Source organism: Aegilops tauschii, chromosome 7 (genome assembly GCF_002575655.3).
Source record: "Aegilops tauschii subsp. strangulata cultivar AL8/78 chromosome 7, Aet v6.0, whole genome shotgun sequence".
Lineage (NCBI taxonomy): Eukaryota > Viridiplantae > Streptophyta > Magnoliopsida > Poales > Poaceae > Aegilops > Aegilops tauschii.
In genome coordinates this window covers 272,614,811-272,635,126 of record NC_053041.3, presented here as the reverse complement: position 1 = coordinate 272,635,126, position 20,316 = coordinate 272,614,811, and the positions used below count along the sequence as shown (strand labels likewise).

Sequence of the window (20,316 nt, the reverse complement as noted above, 5' to 3'; positions counted from 1 at the left end):
CAACAATATAAGGTCTGAACTTATCACAAGCAAATACAACTGCTAAGAATTCTTTTTCAGTAGTAGCATAATTTCTCTGGGCACTGTCTAGAGTTTTACTAGCATATTGAATAACATTTAATTTCTTATCAACTCTTTGTCCTAGAACCGCACCTACAGCATAATCGCTAGCATCACACATAATTTCAAAGGGTAAATTCCAATCAGGTCGCTGAACAATAGGTGTAGAGATTAATGCTTTCTTGAGTATTTCAAATGCTTCTACACAATCATCATCGAAGACAAATGGTATATCTTTTTGCAATAGATTAGTCAGAGGTCGAGAAATTTTTGAGAAGTCCTTAATGAACCTCCTATAAAGTCCAGCGTGACCAAGGAAACTTCTTATACCTTTGATGTCCTTGGGACATGGCATCTTTTCAATAGCATCAACTTTAGCTTTATCAACTTCAACACCTCTTTCAGAAATTTTATGCCCCAAGACAATGCCTTCATTAACCATAAAGTGGCACTTTTCCAAGTTCAAGACAATATTAGTTTCTTCACATCTCTGCAAAACTCGATCAAGGTTGCTCAAGCAATCATCAAAAGAGGATCCATAGACGGAGAAATCGTCCATGAAAACCTCGCAAATCTTTTCACAAAAATAAGAGAATATAGCCATCATGCATCTTTGAAAGGTAGTAGGTGCATTACATAAACCAAAAGGCATACGTCTATAAGCAAAAGTACCGAAAGGGCAAGTAAAAGTGGTCTTAATTAGCTTGATCATCAGCTGACACAGGTATTTGAGAGAAGCCAGAATAACCATCTAGAAGGCAAAATGTGTATGTTTAGATAATCTTTCTAGCACTTGATCAATGAATGGCAAGGGGTAATGATCTTTTTTAGTAGCTTTATTTAATTTGCGGAAATCAATTACCATCCTATAACCTGTAATAATTCTTTGCGGAATCAATTCATTTTTATCATTAGGAACGACAGTAATACCTCCCTTCTTAGGGACACAATGGACAGGACTTACCCACTGACTATCAACAACGGGATAGATTATACCTGCCTCAAGGAGCTTTAGTATTTCCTTTCTTACCACTTCTTTCATTTTAGGATTCAGCTGTCGTTGATGATCAATAACTGGTTTGGCATCTTTCTCCAAATTTATTTTGTGTTGGCATAGAGTGGGACTAATGCCCTTAAGATCATCAAGAGTATATCCAATAGCAGCATGGTGCTTCTTCAGAATTTTCAATAATTTTTCTTCCTCCTTCTCTGAAAGGTTAGCGCTAATAATAACAGGGTATATCTTTTCATCAAGATAAGCATATTTAAGGGTACCAGGCAATGGTTTAAGCTCAAACACGGGATCACCCTTCGGTGGAGGAGGATCCCCTAGGATTTCAACAGGCAAGTTGTGTTTCAGAATAGGTCCCTGTTTAAAGAACACTTCATCTATTTCCCTTCTTTCATTCATAAACATATCATTTTCATGGTCTAGCAAATATTGTTCTAAAGGATCACTAGGAGGTACGGCAATAGAAGCAAGACCAATTATTTCATCTTTACTAGGCAGTTCCTCTTCACGGTGTTGTCTATGAAATTTAGAGAAGTTGAACTCATGAGACATATCACCTAAACCAATAGTAACAACATCCTTTTCGCAGTCTATCCTAGCATTAACAGTGTTTAAGAAGGGTCTACCAAATATAATGGGACAAAAGCTATCTTGTGGGGAACCAAGAACGAGAAAATCAGCCGGATATTTAGTTTTCCCACATAAGGCTTCAACATCTCTAACAATTCCAATTGGTGATATAGTATCTCTATTGGCAAGTTTAATTGTGACATCAATTTCTTCTAACTCAGTAGGTGCAATATCATGCATAATTTCTTTGTATAAGTCAATAGGTATTGCACTAGCACTAGCACCCATATCACATAAGCCATGATAACAATGATCTCCTATTTTAACAGAAATAACAGGCATGCCTACCACAGGTCTATGTTTATCTTTAACACAAGGTTTAGCAATTCTAGCAGTCTCATCACAGAAATAAATAACATGCCCATCAATATTATCAGCCAAGAGATCTTTAACAATAGCAATATTAGGTTCAACTTTAACTTGCTCAGGAGGTATATAAGTTCTAATATTGCTTTTACGAACCACAATTGAAGCTTTAGCATGATCCTTTATTCTAACAGGGGAAGGTGGTTTCTCAACATAGGCAGTAGGAACAATAGGATCATTATAAGTGATAGTCTTTTCTTCAACTTTAATAGGTGCAGCTACTTTTACTTCTATGGGAGGATGATATTTAAACCACTTCTCCTTAGGGAGATCAACATGAGTAGCAAAAGATTCACATAAAGAAGCTACTATCTCTGAGTCAAGTCCATATTTAGTGCTAAATTTACGGAAAACATCGGTATCCATAAAAGATTTAACACAATCAAACTTAGGTGTCATACCTGACTCCTTACCTTCGTCGAGATCCCAATCTTCAGAGTTGCGTTTAATTCTTTCCAATAAATTCCATTTGAATTCAATGGTCTTCATCATAAAAGAGCCAGCACAAGAAGTATCGAGCATGGTGCGATTGTTATCGGAAAGCCGAGCATAAATTTTTTGAATAATCATTTCTCTTGAGAGCTCATGATTGGGGCATGAATATAACATTGAATTAAGCCTCCCCCAAGCTTGAGCGATGCTTTCTCCTTCGCGAGGCCAAAAATTATATATATAATTGCGATCACGATGAACAAGATGCATAGGATAAAACTTCTGATGAAATTCCAATTTCAATCGTTTGTAGTTGCATGATCCCATATCATCACATAGCCTATACCATGTCAATGCGTCTCCCTTCAAAGATAAAGGGAAGACCTTCTTCTTGATAACATCATCGGGCATACCTGCAAGCTTAAATAATCCACAAACTTTATCCACATATATTAGGTGCTCATCAGGATGTAATGTTCCATCTCCTGCAAAAGGATTAGCTAGCAGTTTTTCTATCATACCCGAAGGAATTTCAAAGTAGACATTTTCATTTTCGGTAGGTTCAGTAGGTTGAGGAGCAACTCTTTGCTCTATTGGTCGGGGTGAAGATACCCCGAACAAGCCCCTCAGAGGATTACTTTCCATAGTAACAAGTGACAATAAATTTCAGCACACTATATAAATTTTTCCTTACCAAATTCCACCTACCAAAGGCGCTTCACTCCCCGGCAACGGCGCCAGAAAAGAGTCTAGATGACCCACAAGTATAGGGGATCTATCGTAGTCCTTTTGATAAGTAAGAGTGTCGAACCCAACGAGGAGCAGAAGGAAATGATAAGCGGTTTTCAGCAAGGTATTCTCTGCAAGCAATGAAATTATAGGTAACAAATAGTTTTGTGATAAGATAATTTGTAACGAGCAACAAGTAACAAAAGTAAATAAAGTGCAGCAAGGTGGCCCAATCCTTTTTGTAGCAAAGGACAAGCCTGGAAAAACTCTTATATAGAGGAAAGCGCTCCCGAGGACACATGGGAATTATCGTGAAGCTAGTTTTCATCACGTTCATATGATTCGCGTTCGGTACTTTGATAATTTGATATGTGGGTGGACCGGTGCTTGGGTGCTGCCCTTACTTGGACAAACATCCCACTTATGATTAACTCCTATTGCAAGCATCCGCAACTACAAAAGAAGTATTAAGGTAAACCTAACCATAGCATGAAACATATGGATCCAAATCAGCCCCTTACGAAGCAACGCATAAACTAGGGTTTAAGCTTCTGTCCCTCTAGCAACCCATCATATACTTATTACTTCCCAATGCCTTCCTCTAGGCCCAAATAATGGTGAAGTGTCATCTAGTCGACATTCACATAACACCACTAGAGGAGAGACAACATACATCTCATCAAAATATCGAACGAATACCAAATTCACATGACTACTAATAGCAAGACTTCTCCCATGTCCTCAGGAACAAACTTAACTACTCACAAAGCATATTCATGTTCATAATCAGAGGGATATTAATATGCATATAGGATCTGAACATATGATCTTCCACCAAATAAACCAACTAGCATCAACTACAAGGAGTAATCAACACTACTAGCAACCTACAGGTACCAATCCCAGGCTTAGAGACAAGAATTGGATACAAGAGATGAACTAGGGTTTGAGAGGAGATGGTGCTGGTGAAGATGTTGATGGAGATTGGCTCCCTCCCGATGAGAGGAGCGTTGGTGATGACGATGGCGATGATTTCCCCCTCCCGGAGGGAAGTGTCCCCGGCAGAACAGCTCCGCCAAGGTTCGGCCTCGTGGCGGCGGAGTCTCGTCCCGAAAGCTTGCTTCTAATTTTTCTTCGGACGAAAGACTTCATATAGCAGAAGATGGGCACTGGAGGGCCAACAGGGGGCCCACGAGGCAGGGGCGCGCCCAGGGGGTAGGGTGCGCCCCCACCCTCATGGCCAGGGTGTGGCCCCCCTTTGGTATTTCTTCCGCTCAGTATTTTTCATTATTTCCAAAAATAACTTCCGTGGAGTTTCAGGACTTTTGGAGTTGTGCAGAATAGCTCTCTAATATTTGCTCCTTTTCCAGCCCAGAATTCCAGCTGCCGGCATTCTTCCTCCTTATGTAAACCTTGTAAAATAAGAGAGAATAGGCATAAGTATGGTGACATAATGTGTAATAACAGCCCATAATGCAATAAATATCGATATAAAAGCATGATGCAAAATGGACGTATCACTTCTCCTAAAGTAATTTCCATAAAGATGCCTCCCGCGGCCAAATCTAAAAGATTTCTAGAAGCAAAATTCAATCCGGCACGAAATTTTTATATAATCATCCACAAATTCAAGCCATCAGTAGGACAATTTCTAAGCATCAATTTCATCCTCTCCCAAGATTGTGCAACATGTTCATGATCAAGTTGCTTAAAATTCATAATATCGTTCCTAAGGGAGATGATCTTAGCGGGAGGAAAATACTTGGAAATAAAAGCTTCTTTACACTTATTCCATGAATCAATACTATTTTGAGGCAAAGATGAAAACCAAGTTTTAGCGTGATCTCTAAGCGAGAACGGAAATAGCTTCAACTTAATAATATCATTATCCACATCTTTTTTCTTTTGCATATCGCACAAATCAACGAAATTATTAAGATGGGATGCGGCATCTTCATTGGGAAGGCCGGAAAATTGATCTTTCATAACAACATTCAGCAAAGCAGTATTAATTTCACAAGATTTGGCATTAGCATCGGGAGCAATCGGAGTACTAATAAAATCATTATTATTGGTGTTGGAAAAGTCACACAATTTAGTATTATCTTCAGCCATTGTGACAAAGCAAACAATCCAACACACGAGCACACAAAAAGCAAGCGAAGAAGACGAATGGAAGAGGGGCGAAGAAAAGGTGAATCTTTTCGAAAATCGTTTTAGAAGTGGGGGAGAGGAAAACGAGAGGCAAATGAAAAAGAATGTAATGCGAGAGATGAGAGTTTATGATGGGTACTTGGTAGGCTTGATGTAGATCTCCCCGGCAACGGCGCCATAAATTCTTCCTGCTACTTCTTGAGCTTGAGTTGGTTTTTCCCTTGAAGAGGAAAGGGTGATGCAGGAAAGTAGATATAACTATTTCCCTCAGTTAAGAACCAATGTATCAATACAGTAGGACATACAAGCAGGTCCCCAATCTATGCACCTGCACAAACAACCAAACACTTGCACTCAACGCGATAAAGGGGTTGTCAATCCCTTCACGGTCACTTGCAAATGTGAGATCTGATAGAGATAGATATAAAAGATTACTAAAACGTAAAACGAAATAAAAGTAAATAAATTGCAGCGAGATTTTTTTTGGGGTTTTTGGTTTATAGATATGAAAATATATGATGGAAAATAGACCCGGGGGCCATAGTTTTCACTAGAGGCTTCTCTCTTGATGGAAAATAATACGATGGGTGAACAAATTATTGTCAAGCAATTGATAGAAAAGTGCAAAGTTATGGCGATATCCAAGGCAATGATTATGCATATAGGCATCACGTCCGTGTCAAGTAGACCGACTCCTGCCTGCATCTACTACTATTACTCCGCACATCGACCGCTATCCAGCATGCATTTAGAGTATTAAGTTCATAAGAACGGAGTAACGCCTTAAGTAAGATGACATGATGTAGAGGGATAAACTCAAGCAATATGATGAAAACCCCATCTTTTTACCCTTGATGACAATAATACAAATACATGCCTCGCTACCCCTACTTTGTCACTGGGTGAGGACACCGCAAGATTGAACCCAAAACTAAGCACCTCTCCCATTGCAAGAAAAACCAATCTAGTTGGCCAAACCAAACCGATAATTCAAAGAGAAATACAAAGATATCAAATCATGCATATAAGAATTCAGAGAAGATTCAAATAATATTCATATATAAGCTGATCATAAATCCACAATTCATCAGATCTCGACAAACATAACACAAAAGAAGATTACATCGGATAGATCTCCAAGAACATCGAGGAGAACATGGTATTGCGGATCAGAGACAGAGAGAGATGAAGCCATCTAGCTACTAGCTATGGAGCCGTAGGTCCGTGGTAAACTACTCACGCTTCATCGGAAGGGCAATAGAGTTGATGTAGAAGCCCTCCGTGATCGAATCCCCCTCCGACAGGGTGCCAGAAAAGGCTCCAAGATAGGATCTCATGGGTACAGAAGGTTACGACGGTGGAAAAGTATTTTGGTGGACGCTTCTGGTCGTTTGGGAATATTTGGGAATTTATAGGCCAAAGATTAGGATTAGAGGAGTCCCGTGGGGCCCACAAGCCAGGGGGCGCTCCCCTAGGGCGCGCCCTGAGGGCTTGTGGACCCCTCGGGACTCTTCTGATTTTGTCTCCAAGTCCTACATGTGTCTTCTAGTCCAAGAAAAACTATCGTAAATTTTTATTCCGTTTGGACTCCGTTTGATATTCCTTTTTTGTAAAACTCAAAAACAAGGAAAAAACAGAAATTGGCACTTGGCTCTGGGTTAATAAGTTAGTCCCAAAAATAATATAAAATAGCATATTAATGCATATAAAACATCCAAAACAAATAATATAATAACATGAATAATAAAAAATTATAGATACGTTGGAGACATATCAGTCATCCATGAAGCAAATTATCAGTCACCGCAGCAGACGGCCTCTTTTGTGAGCTCATACATCAGTGAGTTGGGCCAGCTAGTGAAACTAGAGACGAGACAAGTTTGAGCTGTAATGCATCAGGATGCTTCCCAGCAATGGCTAGCACCGCCTGATGGTATAGCAAAAAATAATGTTGATGAACTGGTAGCACGCAAGAGACATGGGGGTGAAGTGGCGACAGTGTTCCGTGATCATGATGGGCTGTATCTAGGTTCATCGGCACTGGTGTATCGAGGGATCATCGATCTAGTGATCTTGGAGACATATGCATGTAGGGAGGCACTAGCACTAACGGAAGACCTACACATACAAGGGATGAAGGTAGTCTCCAGCCTAGGTGTGGTGAATGACATAACCCATGGGACATGAGGTTGTCAATAAGGTCCTTTGATCCGAGTCAAATCTCAACATGTGGTGTGGGACAAAGGAGATGGGACCAGAGAGGCGAGGAGAGTGTGGAGGCTAGGATTGCGAGGAGGAGTTTGTGGGGTTCGGTGTGGGCGGAAACGTACGGACCAGCAGTGGCGGAACTACACATAAAAACCTGGGCGGGCCAAATTGAAGGGAGGTTCAATTATTTTAATCCGATGGCCCATTTGCTCTCATACCCTAGTGTATTTTCACTAAACTTGGGCGGGCCATAGCACAGTTTGGCTTGGATGTAGCTCCGCCTTTGCGGACCAGTGTGTGCGGACCAGCGTGGTGGACATGTCCGTATCACTTTAAATTCATTTCACATCTAGACTAGATTTAGACCGGTTCGTGATGCGCCTTGGGAGGCATTATTAGACCGACCATTTTGTGTACACAGTGTTTGGAGTGTCATTCAAACACTAGTAGATTAAGGAGAGAAGAAAAATGATTGATCTCCTTTGCCTCAAACTCTAAAAGTTAGAGAGAACTTTCCCCGTGAAGGTTTGGGGTTTGGAGATTTTTATTTGTAAAACTGCATCTACAGTATATTTTGTAGGTAGTGTCCGTTTTAATTTTTTTAACAGTACAGACATAGAGCTCATACATATGCACATATACTCATCCTATGAATACACACATCCTACACATATTAGCAGTTTTGAAAGATTGAGCCCACACATTATTTTAAACTTGTTAAAGTCACCACAAACATTTTCATAGTCAATTAGAATGAACGCACATCATTGAAAAGAATAATAAATTCAGAAAATATGATCATTAAGAGCATGGTTAATAATATAATCAGTTGTTGACTATATGATGTTGCCACATCATATATAACCAAGCTTTTATAGCTGGCAAGTACAATAGCTGAATATAGATATGTACTACTTTATTGATACATGGTCCACCTTACTCTCTCACAAACTACCTAGGAGCACGTGTTGTTAACTAGTAGCCCGCTTCTCTTCTCTTTCCTCTTCTCTCTCTTCCAACTACGTAAAAATATAATATTTAATGTCTTACAGCCTACCTACATCGTCTTATTGTACTTGCTCTAATGCAAGTGTAGGACTTGAACTCTGGTGGGTTAATTAACCTAATCATTTGTCCCTAAAAAACCCCTAAGGGCAACTCCAACGGGGCAACCCATTTCGTCCGCTGGCGTCCATTTGGGCTGGCGTCCGTTTGGGGCGACCCATTTCGTCCGCTGGCGTCCGTTTGGTCCGCCCCCGCCAGATCCTCACCGGCACGCTCGTCGGACGCCGGCAGGGCAGCTAGCTGGTTCGTGCGCGCCACGACTCCCTTCGCCGGCCGTCTCCTTCATCGACGCCCGCAAGCTGTTCGACAGTTTGCCAAGGTACAAAATTGACTCCGCCGACGAGTTCTTTTTTCACAATTTCCTTTGTGACTCCGACGATTCGTCGCCCGATGACGAGGAGGAGATATTGGCTGCCGTGTTGGTCCATCACCACCTCAACAGCCAACGGTCGTTGTTCCGTGGCTCCATTCCGGGCCACCTTCCGGCGTTGAATCGCAACCGAGAGAGCGGGCATTTCCTTTTTTGGAAGGACTACTTTGATACAACAAATCCGTTGTTCAAACATAAAAAACTCCGCCGCCGTTTCCATATGAGTAGGCATCTTTTCAACCGTATTAGAGAGGGGGTGGTTGGCTACGATGACTATTTCGAGTGCAAAGAGGATGCCGTTGGCAAGATTGGTTTCTCCTCTTATCAGAAATGCACTGCCGCCATCCGAATGCTTGCATACGGAGTGCCCGGTGATCTCATTGACGGGTACGTCCGTATGAGCGAGTCTACATGCCTAGAGTCCCTGTATAAGTTTTGCAAGACTGTTATTGCTGTGTTTGGCCCTGAGTACTTGAGAGAGCCGACTCCTGAAGATACAACCCGTTTGTTGGCGATGAATGCCAGCAGGGGCTTCCCAGGGATGCTTGGCAGTATAGACTGTATGCACTGGAAGTGGAAGAACCGCCCTTCTGCTTGGCAAGGGCAGTACAAAGGCCATGTCAGGGCTTGCACTGTCATACTAAAGGCCGTGGCGTCTCAAGATCTCTGGATCTGGCACTTTTTCTTTGGCATGGCCGGATCACACAATGATATCAACGTGCTTCAGCGCCGCCGGTGTTTGCTAGGCTTGCCGAAGGCAACAGCTCACCGGTGAACTTTACTGTCAACGGCCACAACTACGATAAAGGATACTACCTGGATGACGGTATCTATCCTCAGTGGACCACTATTGTCAAGACAATCCCCAACCCTGTCGGAGAGAAGAGGAAAAGATTTGCCCAAGAGTAAGAGAGTGCTAGGAAGGATGTCGAGCGTGCCTTTGGTGTTTTGCAATCTCGATGGGGCATCGTTCGCTATCCTGCTAATACCTGGAGCACGCAGAAACTGTGGGAGGTGATGACTGCTTGTGTGATCATGCATAATATAATCGTAGAAGATGAGCGCCCAGAACGTCTGTACGATCAAGGTTTTCAGTTTCAGGGTGAGAATGTTGTGCATGAGCATGAAGGAGCGGCAACGTTTGAACAGGTCACCCAATTTCATCATGACATGCGTGATTGGGAAACTCACGTGCAACTGAAAAATGATTTGGTTGAGCATATGTGGGCTCATGTTGGCTACCAATAGATGTCTCTTCTTTATTCGGCTTGTAAACTATGTGAGACATTTTTATTTTTATTCAGCTTGTAAAACTATGCTATTTTATTCGGTTCAAACTATATTATTTGACTATATATTTAAATGCAAAATCAATGCAAAAATGAGCTATTTGTTGAAATAGGGCGGATGGGTCGGCACGTTGGGCGCGCTGCCGACCCATATCTAAAACAGGACGAACGCCGGGTGGACAACCAACCCAAATAGACAGAAAGCGGACAAAAACATCATCCATTTAAGTCCGGCCGTTGGAGTTGCTCTAATCATCTTTCCTACGCTCAATGTTTTATTTTGAACACAAACCTACGCTCAATTCGATATTTGACTTCACTCGCACCTGCCGTGTGGTCAGCACCACGTCGGATTTTATTCTTTTACTTAGGATGGTCATAGTGGGAGTAACTTATACTAATATCATGCATATGACACTAGTATAAGTTACCATCTTCATAGTCAAGGTAATATAGTACTAGTAATGTTATAGAAGGCTTCATTTATTAGCTTGTAAACTCTTCCTTTCTCGGGAAGCATATTATGTTACAGTAACATACTCCCTCCGTTCTTGTCTTTCTAGAGGTTTCAAATGGTGACTACATACGGAGCAAAATGAGTGAATCTACACTCTAAAATATGTCTATATACATCCGTATGTGGTAACCATTTGAAATCTCTAGAAAAACAACTACTCCCTCCGTTCCTAAATACTTGTCTTTCTAGGCATTTTAAATGACTATCACATACGGATGTATGTAGACATATTTTAGAGTGTAGATTCACTCATTTTACTCCGTATATAGTCACTTGTTGAAATGCCTAGAAAGACAAGTATTTAGGAACGGAGGGAGTATTATGTTACTCTAAACACCTCTCTCCCCATTAACTAAATACCACATAAGCAAACTTTTCTTAAAGTGCGCTACGTTACTATCTAGGATACTCCTAAGGTCTTACCCACAATAATAGTCCCAATCGAGCTCCTCCATATTTGCAGATACGCCCCTCCCACTCTCCCGCCGTTTCCAAATCCAACCCTGCCCTATAAATAATAAGCGACAATTCATAAAAGGAGCGCGAGATCGATCGCGCGCGCCCTCGATCGGATCGGAACCCGTCGAGGAACCGCGAGGGAGCTCGATCCGATCGCGGGAGCGCCGCGCCCACCAGATCAGGAGGAGCCGAGGGATCCCATCCAAGGAGGAGCGCGCGGTTTGGCGCCTAACTTGTGCTGATTGGCCGATCTCTGCTTCTTGTTCCAGCGCGCGTGCGGATCCATGGAATCGGCATCGGAGAGGACTGGTGAGCGCTTTGCTTTTGCATTGTTGTTATGTTGCGTGCTCCATGGCGGGTGAGATTTGGATCCTGTAGCTTGAGGATGGCCTGCTGAAACTGCGCTAGTGACCGCTGCTGCTGCTGCTGCTGCTGCTTGGTTCAGGATGTCAAGGCGATTCCCTAGGACATATATTCGCCGCAGAGTGAGTTGATGTGCGCGAGCTTGGTGCCTTGTTATGGGTGATTTTATATTATCTTGCGTAATCATGCCATAGCTCTTGGTAGCGCTTGAGAAACCGTGGACATTATTACTGTAGTAGCCAGCTGTTGGATTCGACCAGCAGAGCCAGGCATCGAGGAATTGCCCGAGCTTCAAAACTTGCGCATTCCTGCATTGACCATTGGCTGGGTGCTATGCTGCTACCATATGGAAATCGTGTCACATGTTCGTGGTTTGTGTAGTAGGCTCAGGCTGCCCTTAATTATGTTGGCCAGGCATGCATGATTTCAACTACTCCCTCCGTAAAGAAATATAAGAGCGTTTAGATCACTACTACTTGAGAGAGATACATAGTTATGCTCATGTACGTGTCTTGTGAATAGTTCGTGCAGGCCTGGACTAAAGCAGAGGGCAGTGGTAGGATGCCTGTATCATAACAGAAACCCGGTGATCCAAGTGTGAGGTGTGGGGAGACCTCAATTGCAACATACTGCTGTTTGACCAAAAAAAGAAAGAAAGAATGGCACTGAATGATGGTCATGACCGCCTTTGTTATGAATGATTGATGCTGTTAGCCTCATGATAAATTAGGCTAAAATAATTGAATAAGTGGCCTGAATTCGTACACCAAGTTGGAGTGCTGCCCACATAACCATTGTGTTAATAATATTCATCTGTGGTGCATGTGACTCCCGCGGTAGGTAGGTTGCTGAATGGCAGGATTCTATGTTGGATGCAACTATGGTGCGAAGCAGCTATACTTATTTGTTACTTTTGGCTATTTATGCAAGCTTAGCTTCATTTTAGCCTAGTTTTGTTGTGATTGTGCCTTTTGTTCTAAAATGGCAGGGCCAAAAAAAGGTATGAACAAAACATGAGCCATGGAATGATCTTTCGTACTATTTTTGGCCCTCTACAAAGTGCAGAGCTAATTTTATGGCGTTATCTTTTCTGTTTTACATAAGCTATCACTAATTTACCATTCTTGAGACTTGAGCTAAGTCACTGAATCTTTCTGCTTTAGGCGCTATGGATTCACCGGAGCCAAGAATCGAGGTCGAGCAAAAACCTGTTCTCGGTAGTAACACTAAAGAGCAGGCCATTATTTGATTATATTTTTACAGATATTCTATAGAAACTGTTGACTGTTTTTCACCCTTTTTCCTATTGTATACCTTTTTCTACCCAGACCATTCCTAGGAAGGATGAGAAAACTGTTAAACCCACCATTTCACTTGATTCAAGTGTTATCAATCTACCAAGTGAAGGACAAGTCCAGGCGGTCACATCCAACATAGGTGAGGAACATAGTGCTGCATATCCACAACACATTTATTCATCGCAAGCAGAACCATTCTATTACCAAGGTGAGGTCACTTTTGTGCTGTATTTACAAGGTTGCACCTTTGGATTGCATGGTTATTCTCTTGTTTGTGAAGCAAAACATATGTTTACACTGACGAGGTGTGCTTCGGTACCCCCTGCTCCCCTCAGTGCAGATCAACAGTTAACTTGCACTTTTGATATTGTCGGCAATCTCTACTCTCAGCTCACACGAACATGAAGAACATAGAGACAAAGAGGATTTTTTTTCGCCGCGTGCAATTGCAACTTTTCTGATTTCTTTCTTCTCCTTTTATTCGGGTTACAAAGGACGTGTGGTGCCCACTGTCCCTACTTGCTCATGCCATCCCACGGACGGATCTAAGTGCTGCAAGAATCACTCAAAACAAGCCTACGAGCTAAAAGCGCTAACTGAAGAACAACTGCCCTGGCAGCGAAAAACGCGTGCCATGGCAGCGAAACCGGACTACCGTGCAGACAAGGTTAATTCTAACAATCACCCCTAAAACTTTGATGCGGCAGTAGAGACACTTGTCGTGGTTAGGGTTGTTGTTCCCGCCGCCAGCATTGTTGTCAGCACCCCGGTGGTGCCCGCCGCCACCGCCGTGGCCCTTCTAGCGTTGTCCCCTGTTCGAGGAGCCTGACCCAGAGCCGCCGTTGTTTGAGCCGCTGAACTTGTACTGAGCGAGCCAATCCTTCTCAGTAAGGAGCAACCGCCACATGCCGTTGTCGATCTGGTTCAATTCAAATCGCTCCTCCGTCGCCATTAGCCGCCCCGTCAGTTCCTTGCCGATGAGAGTGTTGAGGTCGAAGAGGGTCTCGATCGACAGAGCGATCTGCGAGTATTGCTTAGGCACGACACAGAGAACTTAGAGACAACGCGCTTCAACGGCACTGCTTCGCTGAGCTGTGCCATTTGTGTCACCATGCTCCTGATGCGCACGGCGAAATCGTCCACCGCCTCGCCGTTGGTGAACCGGATGACGATGTACTGCTTCGACAACGTCACAAGCTTGGTCTCACGCACGCGTTCTACCCCGAGGCGCATCATCTTCAGGGGGTTCCTGGCCTCTTTGGCGGTGGCCTTGGCAGCGAGCGTCGCCATCACCTCCGGAGGAACACCGAGGAGGATCACCTCGAGAGCGAGCCGGTTGTCGCCGTAGATGGTGGTGCTAGACTCAATCGCCTCCCAAAGATGCCGGCACTCGAGCATCACCTTCATCAGGAGGGCCCAATCCCCGTAGTTTGCACGGGTGAGCATCGGCTAAGGGGTGCCGCCGCCTTCATGCACCACCCGAGTCTGCATGATCCGCCCCTGCCCTTTCTCGACGCTGGTGATCTAAGCTCGCGGTGCGCCGAGGGGAGCCTGTTGCCCCTTCAGCTTGTCGTCATCATCCATCTCCCAACGAGGCTCTGATGCCAAATGTCGGCAATCTTTACTCTCTCCGCTCACACGAATACGAAGAACAGAGAGACACAGGATTTTTTGCGCCACGTACAATTGTGACTTTTCTGATTTTCCCCCCTCCTTTTATTCGGATTACAAAGGACGTACGGCACCCATGATCCCTACTTGCTGGTGGCATCCCACGAACGGATCAAAGTGTGGCAAGAATAGCTCAAAACAGGTGAGCCTACGAGCTAAAAACGCTAACTGAAGGACGGCTGCCATGGCAGCAAAAAACACGTGCCATGGCAGCGAAAAACGCATGCTATGGCAGCAAAAACGGACAACCGCGCAGACAAGGTTTATTCTAACAAGCTCCCCCCCTAAAACATGTCACGCCTACCTTATTTTGATCATCCCGACTTTGTCATGCCACTGGAGAAACCTGATGCGGCCCAGGGGCTCTGTCAGAACGTCAGCAAGGTGCTCCTCAGTCCCGATGAACTCGACAGCGATCTTCTGCTCCTACGCACTGACGGATGTAGTGGTAGCGGAAGTCGATGTGCTTGCTGTCGTCATGGAGCACCGGGTTTTTGCAGAGGGAAATGGCGGACTTGTTGTCCACCCGAAGAGTTGGTGTAGTGATCCCCTTGCCGGTGATGTCGGCGGGCAAATGAGCCTGCCAAATGCCCCTGCAGGCGGCCATCGTTGTTGTGATGTACTCAGCTTTTTCGAGAAAACGCAAAAGGTTTTTTCCGTGATGTACTCAGCTTTGCATGAAGAGAGGGCCACCACCTTCTGCTTCTGCGATTTTCGGCTGATGGGGCTGTCGCCGAGGAAGAACAGGGCTGCCGCCATGCTCTTGCGGACGTCGACGTCCCCGGCCATGTTGCCGTTGCTAGAGCCACAACGGCGTGCTTCACCGGAGCGCCTCGGAGGAGAATGGCAGCCGAGATCACGTGCCCCAGCTACTTACTTGAGGATGTGCTTGACCGCTGCCAGGTGTTCGACAGTGGGCGCTTCCATGAAGCTGCTCACATAGCCCACAGCGTAGGCGATGTCAGGTCGGGTGTGAACAAGGTATCACAGGCTGCCAAAGATGCTTCGGTACTCAGTGGCGTCCGTTGGTGCTTCAGCGCTCGTCTTGCTCAGCTTCAGGTGGGCCTCCATCGGCGTCTGAAAGGGATTGCACCCCGTCATCCCGCCCTTATCGTGCGGACTGGGCGATCGTCACGCCGCTGGCGTCCTGGCACACCTCGATGCCGAGGAAGTAGGAGAGCAGTCCAAGATAGCTCATCTGGAACACCGCCTGCATCTCCGCCTTGAATTGACCGATTTCGCCGCGTCAGCGTCAGGATTTTAATGTCTCCTAAATTTTAGAACTTTTCTCTTGAGTTGATGAATGATAATGTTTGGTCTGTGACATGATATGAGCAGGTACAGGATATGAGAACCTTCCAAATGAATGCGATGTATATCCTCCCTATACGAGTGTTGATGGATTGGAAGTGGGTCCAGCGGTAAGTTGATTTTCTGGTTGTCAATAATTTCCGTGATGTCTTCCTTTTCTCAGTTTGACATTTTTGAAGGTTATGTACAACGAGGAACCTTCCATGATGTACCATGGTGGCTATGGTTATGACCCTTATGCTCATTATTCTCCTATCTCGACACCAGTACCGTCTGGTGTTAGTGGAGATGGTCAGCTCTACTCTCCTCAGCAGTTCTCCTCGGCTCCTTACTACCAGCAACCATTACAGCCTGACATGGCATATTTAGGCTCTCCTACTCCAGTATCACAGGGTGAGACAATGATGCCAATTGACCCAACACAAAGTGCTTTTATCGCTGACACTCTGAGTCCAAACAGCTTCCATTTTGGACCAAGACCAGGTTATTGCCTATCTCATCCTTTGTTAAAATATGATAATTTAAGTTCCATCCTTAGGTGCGACTATAACTTTGTTCCTTGAAATGCTATTTTGCAGAATGGTTTAGATCGTCACAAGGAACTGGTTCGTTTCTATCACCTGCAACTTCACCTCAACCTTTTGGTGACGTTTCAGGGGCATTCGGACAAAGCAACTTTCCTATGGCTTCTGGGATGGTAATCTTTTCACATGCTATCTCTTGTCACTTATAATAACAACATTTTAGGTACTTAAGAAATCAGAAAAAAAACTATCTGCACGTATTTGTAAGAAACACCCCCCAACACACAACAAACCTACTATCTGATTGGTTACCCTCTTTCTGTCCACGTTTAGAACTTATCTTTTTTTCTTCTTGCAGCGAGTTTAGGCCTTATCACAGCACACTGAGAGGGGGTGTTGAAGTATGCGTGGATTGCCCAACCTTTCATCAGTTTTTGGGCTTTTGGTTCTATTGGTTGACGTGTGAAACTTTTATTAAGGCCTAATCATGGAGAGAAACTGGCAATCAATTTTCTATCGAAATAGCGAAAACCCGAGACATGAACCCAGGACCTTATTAGGTTTCATGCACCACAACCAGTAGAACCAAAACCCCAAACCAATGGAGAAAGTTGGGCAATTCACATATACTTTAACAATAACGTGACGTTTTAACCCCTAATTCTCTCATTCATGCTTCTCGCATTTACCATAAAATTCAAAGTTTAAAGCCTTTTACCTAAACATTTTTGTTGAAGAGTTTGACGCAATCACTTCCAATCTACCATATCACGATGACCACAAAAACATGACCAAATCCTGTAATAAATTAGCCTCTGGTACTGCCAAAGATGTGTCTAGCTGCAATTCAGCTCAATCTGTGGAATGGATTCACCACCGTATGGCTGACCGGCGGTCACTGGCGATTCCTGCTTCCAAATGCAATCAGCCATCAGTGCTGGATGGCTGCGTACACACTAGCTATTTAGGATGATGACCTGTTCTTTCTGTGCTTATGCATATGATAATTTGACAAGAACACTATTATTGATTATAACGAGACAGGATCAAATATCGTTATTACTAGGATCTAATACTTCGGTTTGTTCCCAATTTCAGATGCCCCCTCAGCAGAAGTCCTTCTATGGTTTTGGAACCCCTAGTGACTCTTACGGAAGAAGGTTCTCTCATCGTGGGAGTTTCCCACATGCCACTAATTATGGCAGTCCTTTCCCTGGCTATGGCCTGAATGGTAGAAGTTTGATTCCAGTTGACAAAGAGCGCAGGAGAGGGAGGGGTAATGCTTTGTTATGCAGCTTTGTTGGTTCACTTGATTTCCTCAATGAGCAAAGCCGTGGTCCACGTTCCACCAGGCCTAAGAAGCAACCAGAGGATAACAGTAAAGATGAGAAGTCTTCTGCTGGACTTGACCAGGGGTCGTACAACAGGACTGATTTTGTTACAGAGTACAAAAATGCTAGATTTTTTATCATAAAATCATACAGCGAAGATAATGTGCACAAGAGCATCAAATATGGTGTTTGGGCTAGCACCACAAATGGAAACAAGAAACTAGACGGGGCCTATCATGAAGTAAAGAAGGAAGAACACTGTCCCATTTTTCTGTTGTTTTCGGTAATTAAGGCCTTATCCTGTTTCCCTATTAGTGCTTTCTCAGGCTCTCATGTTTGTTTGCTTGCATTTATATTCCCCGCTGAGAATTGAAAACTGGACCAATATGTGCAGGTGAACGCTAGCGCACAGTTCTGCGGTGTTGCGGAGATGACTGGACCAGTGAATTTTGAGAAGAGTGTGAACTACTGGCAGCAAGATAAGTGGACTGGCCAGTTCCCTGTTAATTGGCACATACTGAAGGATGTTCCAAATAATCTCTTCCGCCATATAATTCTTGAAAACAATGAGCACAAGCCGGTAACCAACAGCCGGGACACACAAGAGGTACAATGCTTTTGAATAGTTTTTCATTTGTTACTTGATTTGCACATTTGTTGTCCTTGAAGTACCGCTATTTATTTCATAGTGAAATCACCCATCAAATTATTATGATATAGCCTAACATGGTTTCGTTGGAGGTACTAATATTTGATATCAGTAAGTACTTACATCGGAATGCTCTGTCTTCGACTATTTAGTGTGGCGCTAATACATCTTGAGTTTTATTGCAGGTGAAACTGGAACAAGGACGGGAGATGCTGAAAATCTTCAAGGACCATGAGGAGGATGCGTCGATCCTCGATGACTTTAACTTTTACGAGGAACGTGAGAAAGCCCTGCTGGAGAATAAGGCAAGGCTGTATCAGCAACAACAGATATCCAGCTCCAGTGTCGCTGAGCCCAAGAAGCCGTCGACTGTACCAACTGACCTGGTGGGTCATATCGCCAAGAATTATAGCTTTCTTGAGCCCAAGAAGCCCTTGACTGTACCCACTGACATGGTGGGTCATATCACCAAGACTTTTGCACAGGCTGTTCGGCTTGGCAAGGCCAAGAGTGTGAGCCCTCTGGGCAAGAAAGGCCCTGCTGGGGATTTATCTGTTGCTGCGAAGCCTGTCGAGGTCAGAGAGAGCGACTAGAGCAGTTGAAGTGAGATTTGGCTTTGCTCGAAATTTAATCCATGTGCTTCCTCATCAGAATGCTGGGGTGTATAAAGAAAAACACAGGTGAAGATGATGGCCTCGGTAGTTTCTTGCATAGTCTCTTTTGTCTTAATTTCCTTTTCGTTATTATATATTCGAGTATGATTATTCCTTAGTTGGTAGGCTTAAGGTAGAGAGCTGCAGTTTTGTTAAGTTTTCCTTTTCTCGTTACTTATTGATGGTGCAATTCTGAACAAGATACATCTACCTGTGCACCAGTGTATATGTAATAAGCAATACAATTGGGAATCCTATAGGGCCAACTCTTTCTCCATGGTTCCTCATGGAATTGCTCATTCCGACATGGCAAAATAGCATTCTTTTGTCCCTTGGAAATCTTGCAAAATTCAATCCGGACTTAATTTTCAAGGGACTTTGGACTTTATTGGCGAAATCACTAATTAAGGAGTACTCGTTGCAAAGAACACTCCACCTTCTCAGGTCACGACAAGTGGCGCACATGCAGCGCGCCACTTGTCGCAACCTGGGAGTTTTCCCTTTTTCGTAGATCCGTTTATTCAAAACGTTTTATCTCTTAAACCGTGCGTCCAAATCTCAAACAGTTTTCACCATTGGATTCCTTGCGTCGAGATCTTCAAAACTAGATCTCATGTTAATAGGTTTTGACGAACTTTTTTTCATGAAAAAACCGAACGAAAAAGCCGGACAAAAAAACCAAACCGGAGCATGGTTTTTTCCCTTTCTGAAAGAGGCACGCCCGTGCCTCTCGCGAAATCACAACCGTGCCTCTCGTGAAAGCAAAACCGTGACTCGTGGCACAACCGTGCCTCTGGTGAAAGCAAAACCGTGACTCTCGCGAAACAAAAAACGCGTATTTTTTCCCTTTCCGAGAGGCACGGCCGTGACTCTCACGAAAGCACAACCGTGCCTCTCGCGGAAGCAAAACCGTGACTCTCGCGAAAGAAAAAAAAACAGAAAACACGTTTTGTTTTTCCCTTTCCGAGAGGCACGACCGTGACTCTCGCGAAAGCACAACCGTGCCTCTCGCGGAAGAAAAACCGTGACTTTTCGCGAAAGAAAACAAATAGAAAACACGTTTTTTTGTTTCCGAAAGGCACGGCCGTGACTTTCGCTAAAGCACAACCGTGCCTCTCGCGGAAGAAAAACCGTGACTTTTCGCGAAAGAAAAAAAAATTAAAACGCGTTTTTCGCGTAAAAAAAAATTGTTTTCAAAATTTTTTTTATCGAAAAGCTAAGGAAG

The 20,316-nt window shown here is 43.9% G+C and overlaps 1 protein-coding gene across 4 annotated transcripts; it reads left to right on the top strand.

Moving 5' to 3' along the window:
- The first annotated feature begins 11,316 nt into the window (after nucleotides 1-11,316).
- LOC109746835 (YTH domain-containing protein ECT4) lies at nucleotides 11,317-19,357 on the top strand. Of its 4 annotated transcripts, none has more exons than XM_020305938.4 (9): nucleotides 11,317-11,600; nucleotides 12,818-12,849; nucleotides 12,983-13,091; nucleotides 15,962-16,044; nucleotides 16,114-16,417; nucleotides 16,513-16,631; nucleotides 17,557-18,072; nucleotides 18,184-18,396; nucleotides 18,624-19,357. In XM_020305938.4, the coding sequence occupies exons 1-9, from the start codon at nucleotides 11,576-11,578 to the stop codon at nucleotides 19,029-19,031; spliced, it is 1,809 nt and encodes a 602-aa protein (XP_020161527.1). In that variant the 5' UTR covers nucleotides 11,317-11,575; the 3' UTR covers nucleotides 19,032-19,357. The 4 variants fall into 4 exon arrangements, with proteins under 4 accessions (XP_020161527.1, XP_020161526.1, XP_020161528.1 ...); XM_020305937.4 differs by having other exon boundaries at nucleotides 12,983-13,160; XM_020305939.4 differs by having other exon boundaries at nucleotides 11,322-11,600; nucleotides 12,818-12,871; nucleotides 12,983-13,160.
- The last annotated feature ends 959 nt before the right edge of the window (nucleotides 19,358-20,316 follow it).

Coding starts and splice junctions, on each gene's coding strand:
- LOC109746835 (XM_020305937.4), top strand. CDS start 11,576: ATGGAATCGGCATCGGAGAGGACTG. Junction 13,161..15,961: donor AGAACCATTCTATTACCAAG/GTGAGGTCACTT, acceptor TGATATGAGCAG/GTACAGGATATGAGAACCTT. Junction 16,632..17,556: donor TTCCTATGGCTTCTGGGATG/GTAATCTTTTCA, acceptor TCCCAATTTCAG/ATGCCCCCTCAGCAGAAGTC.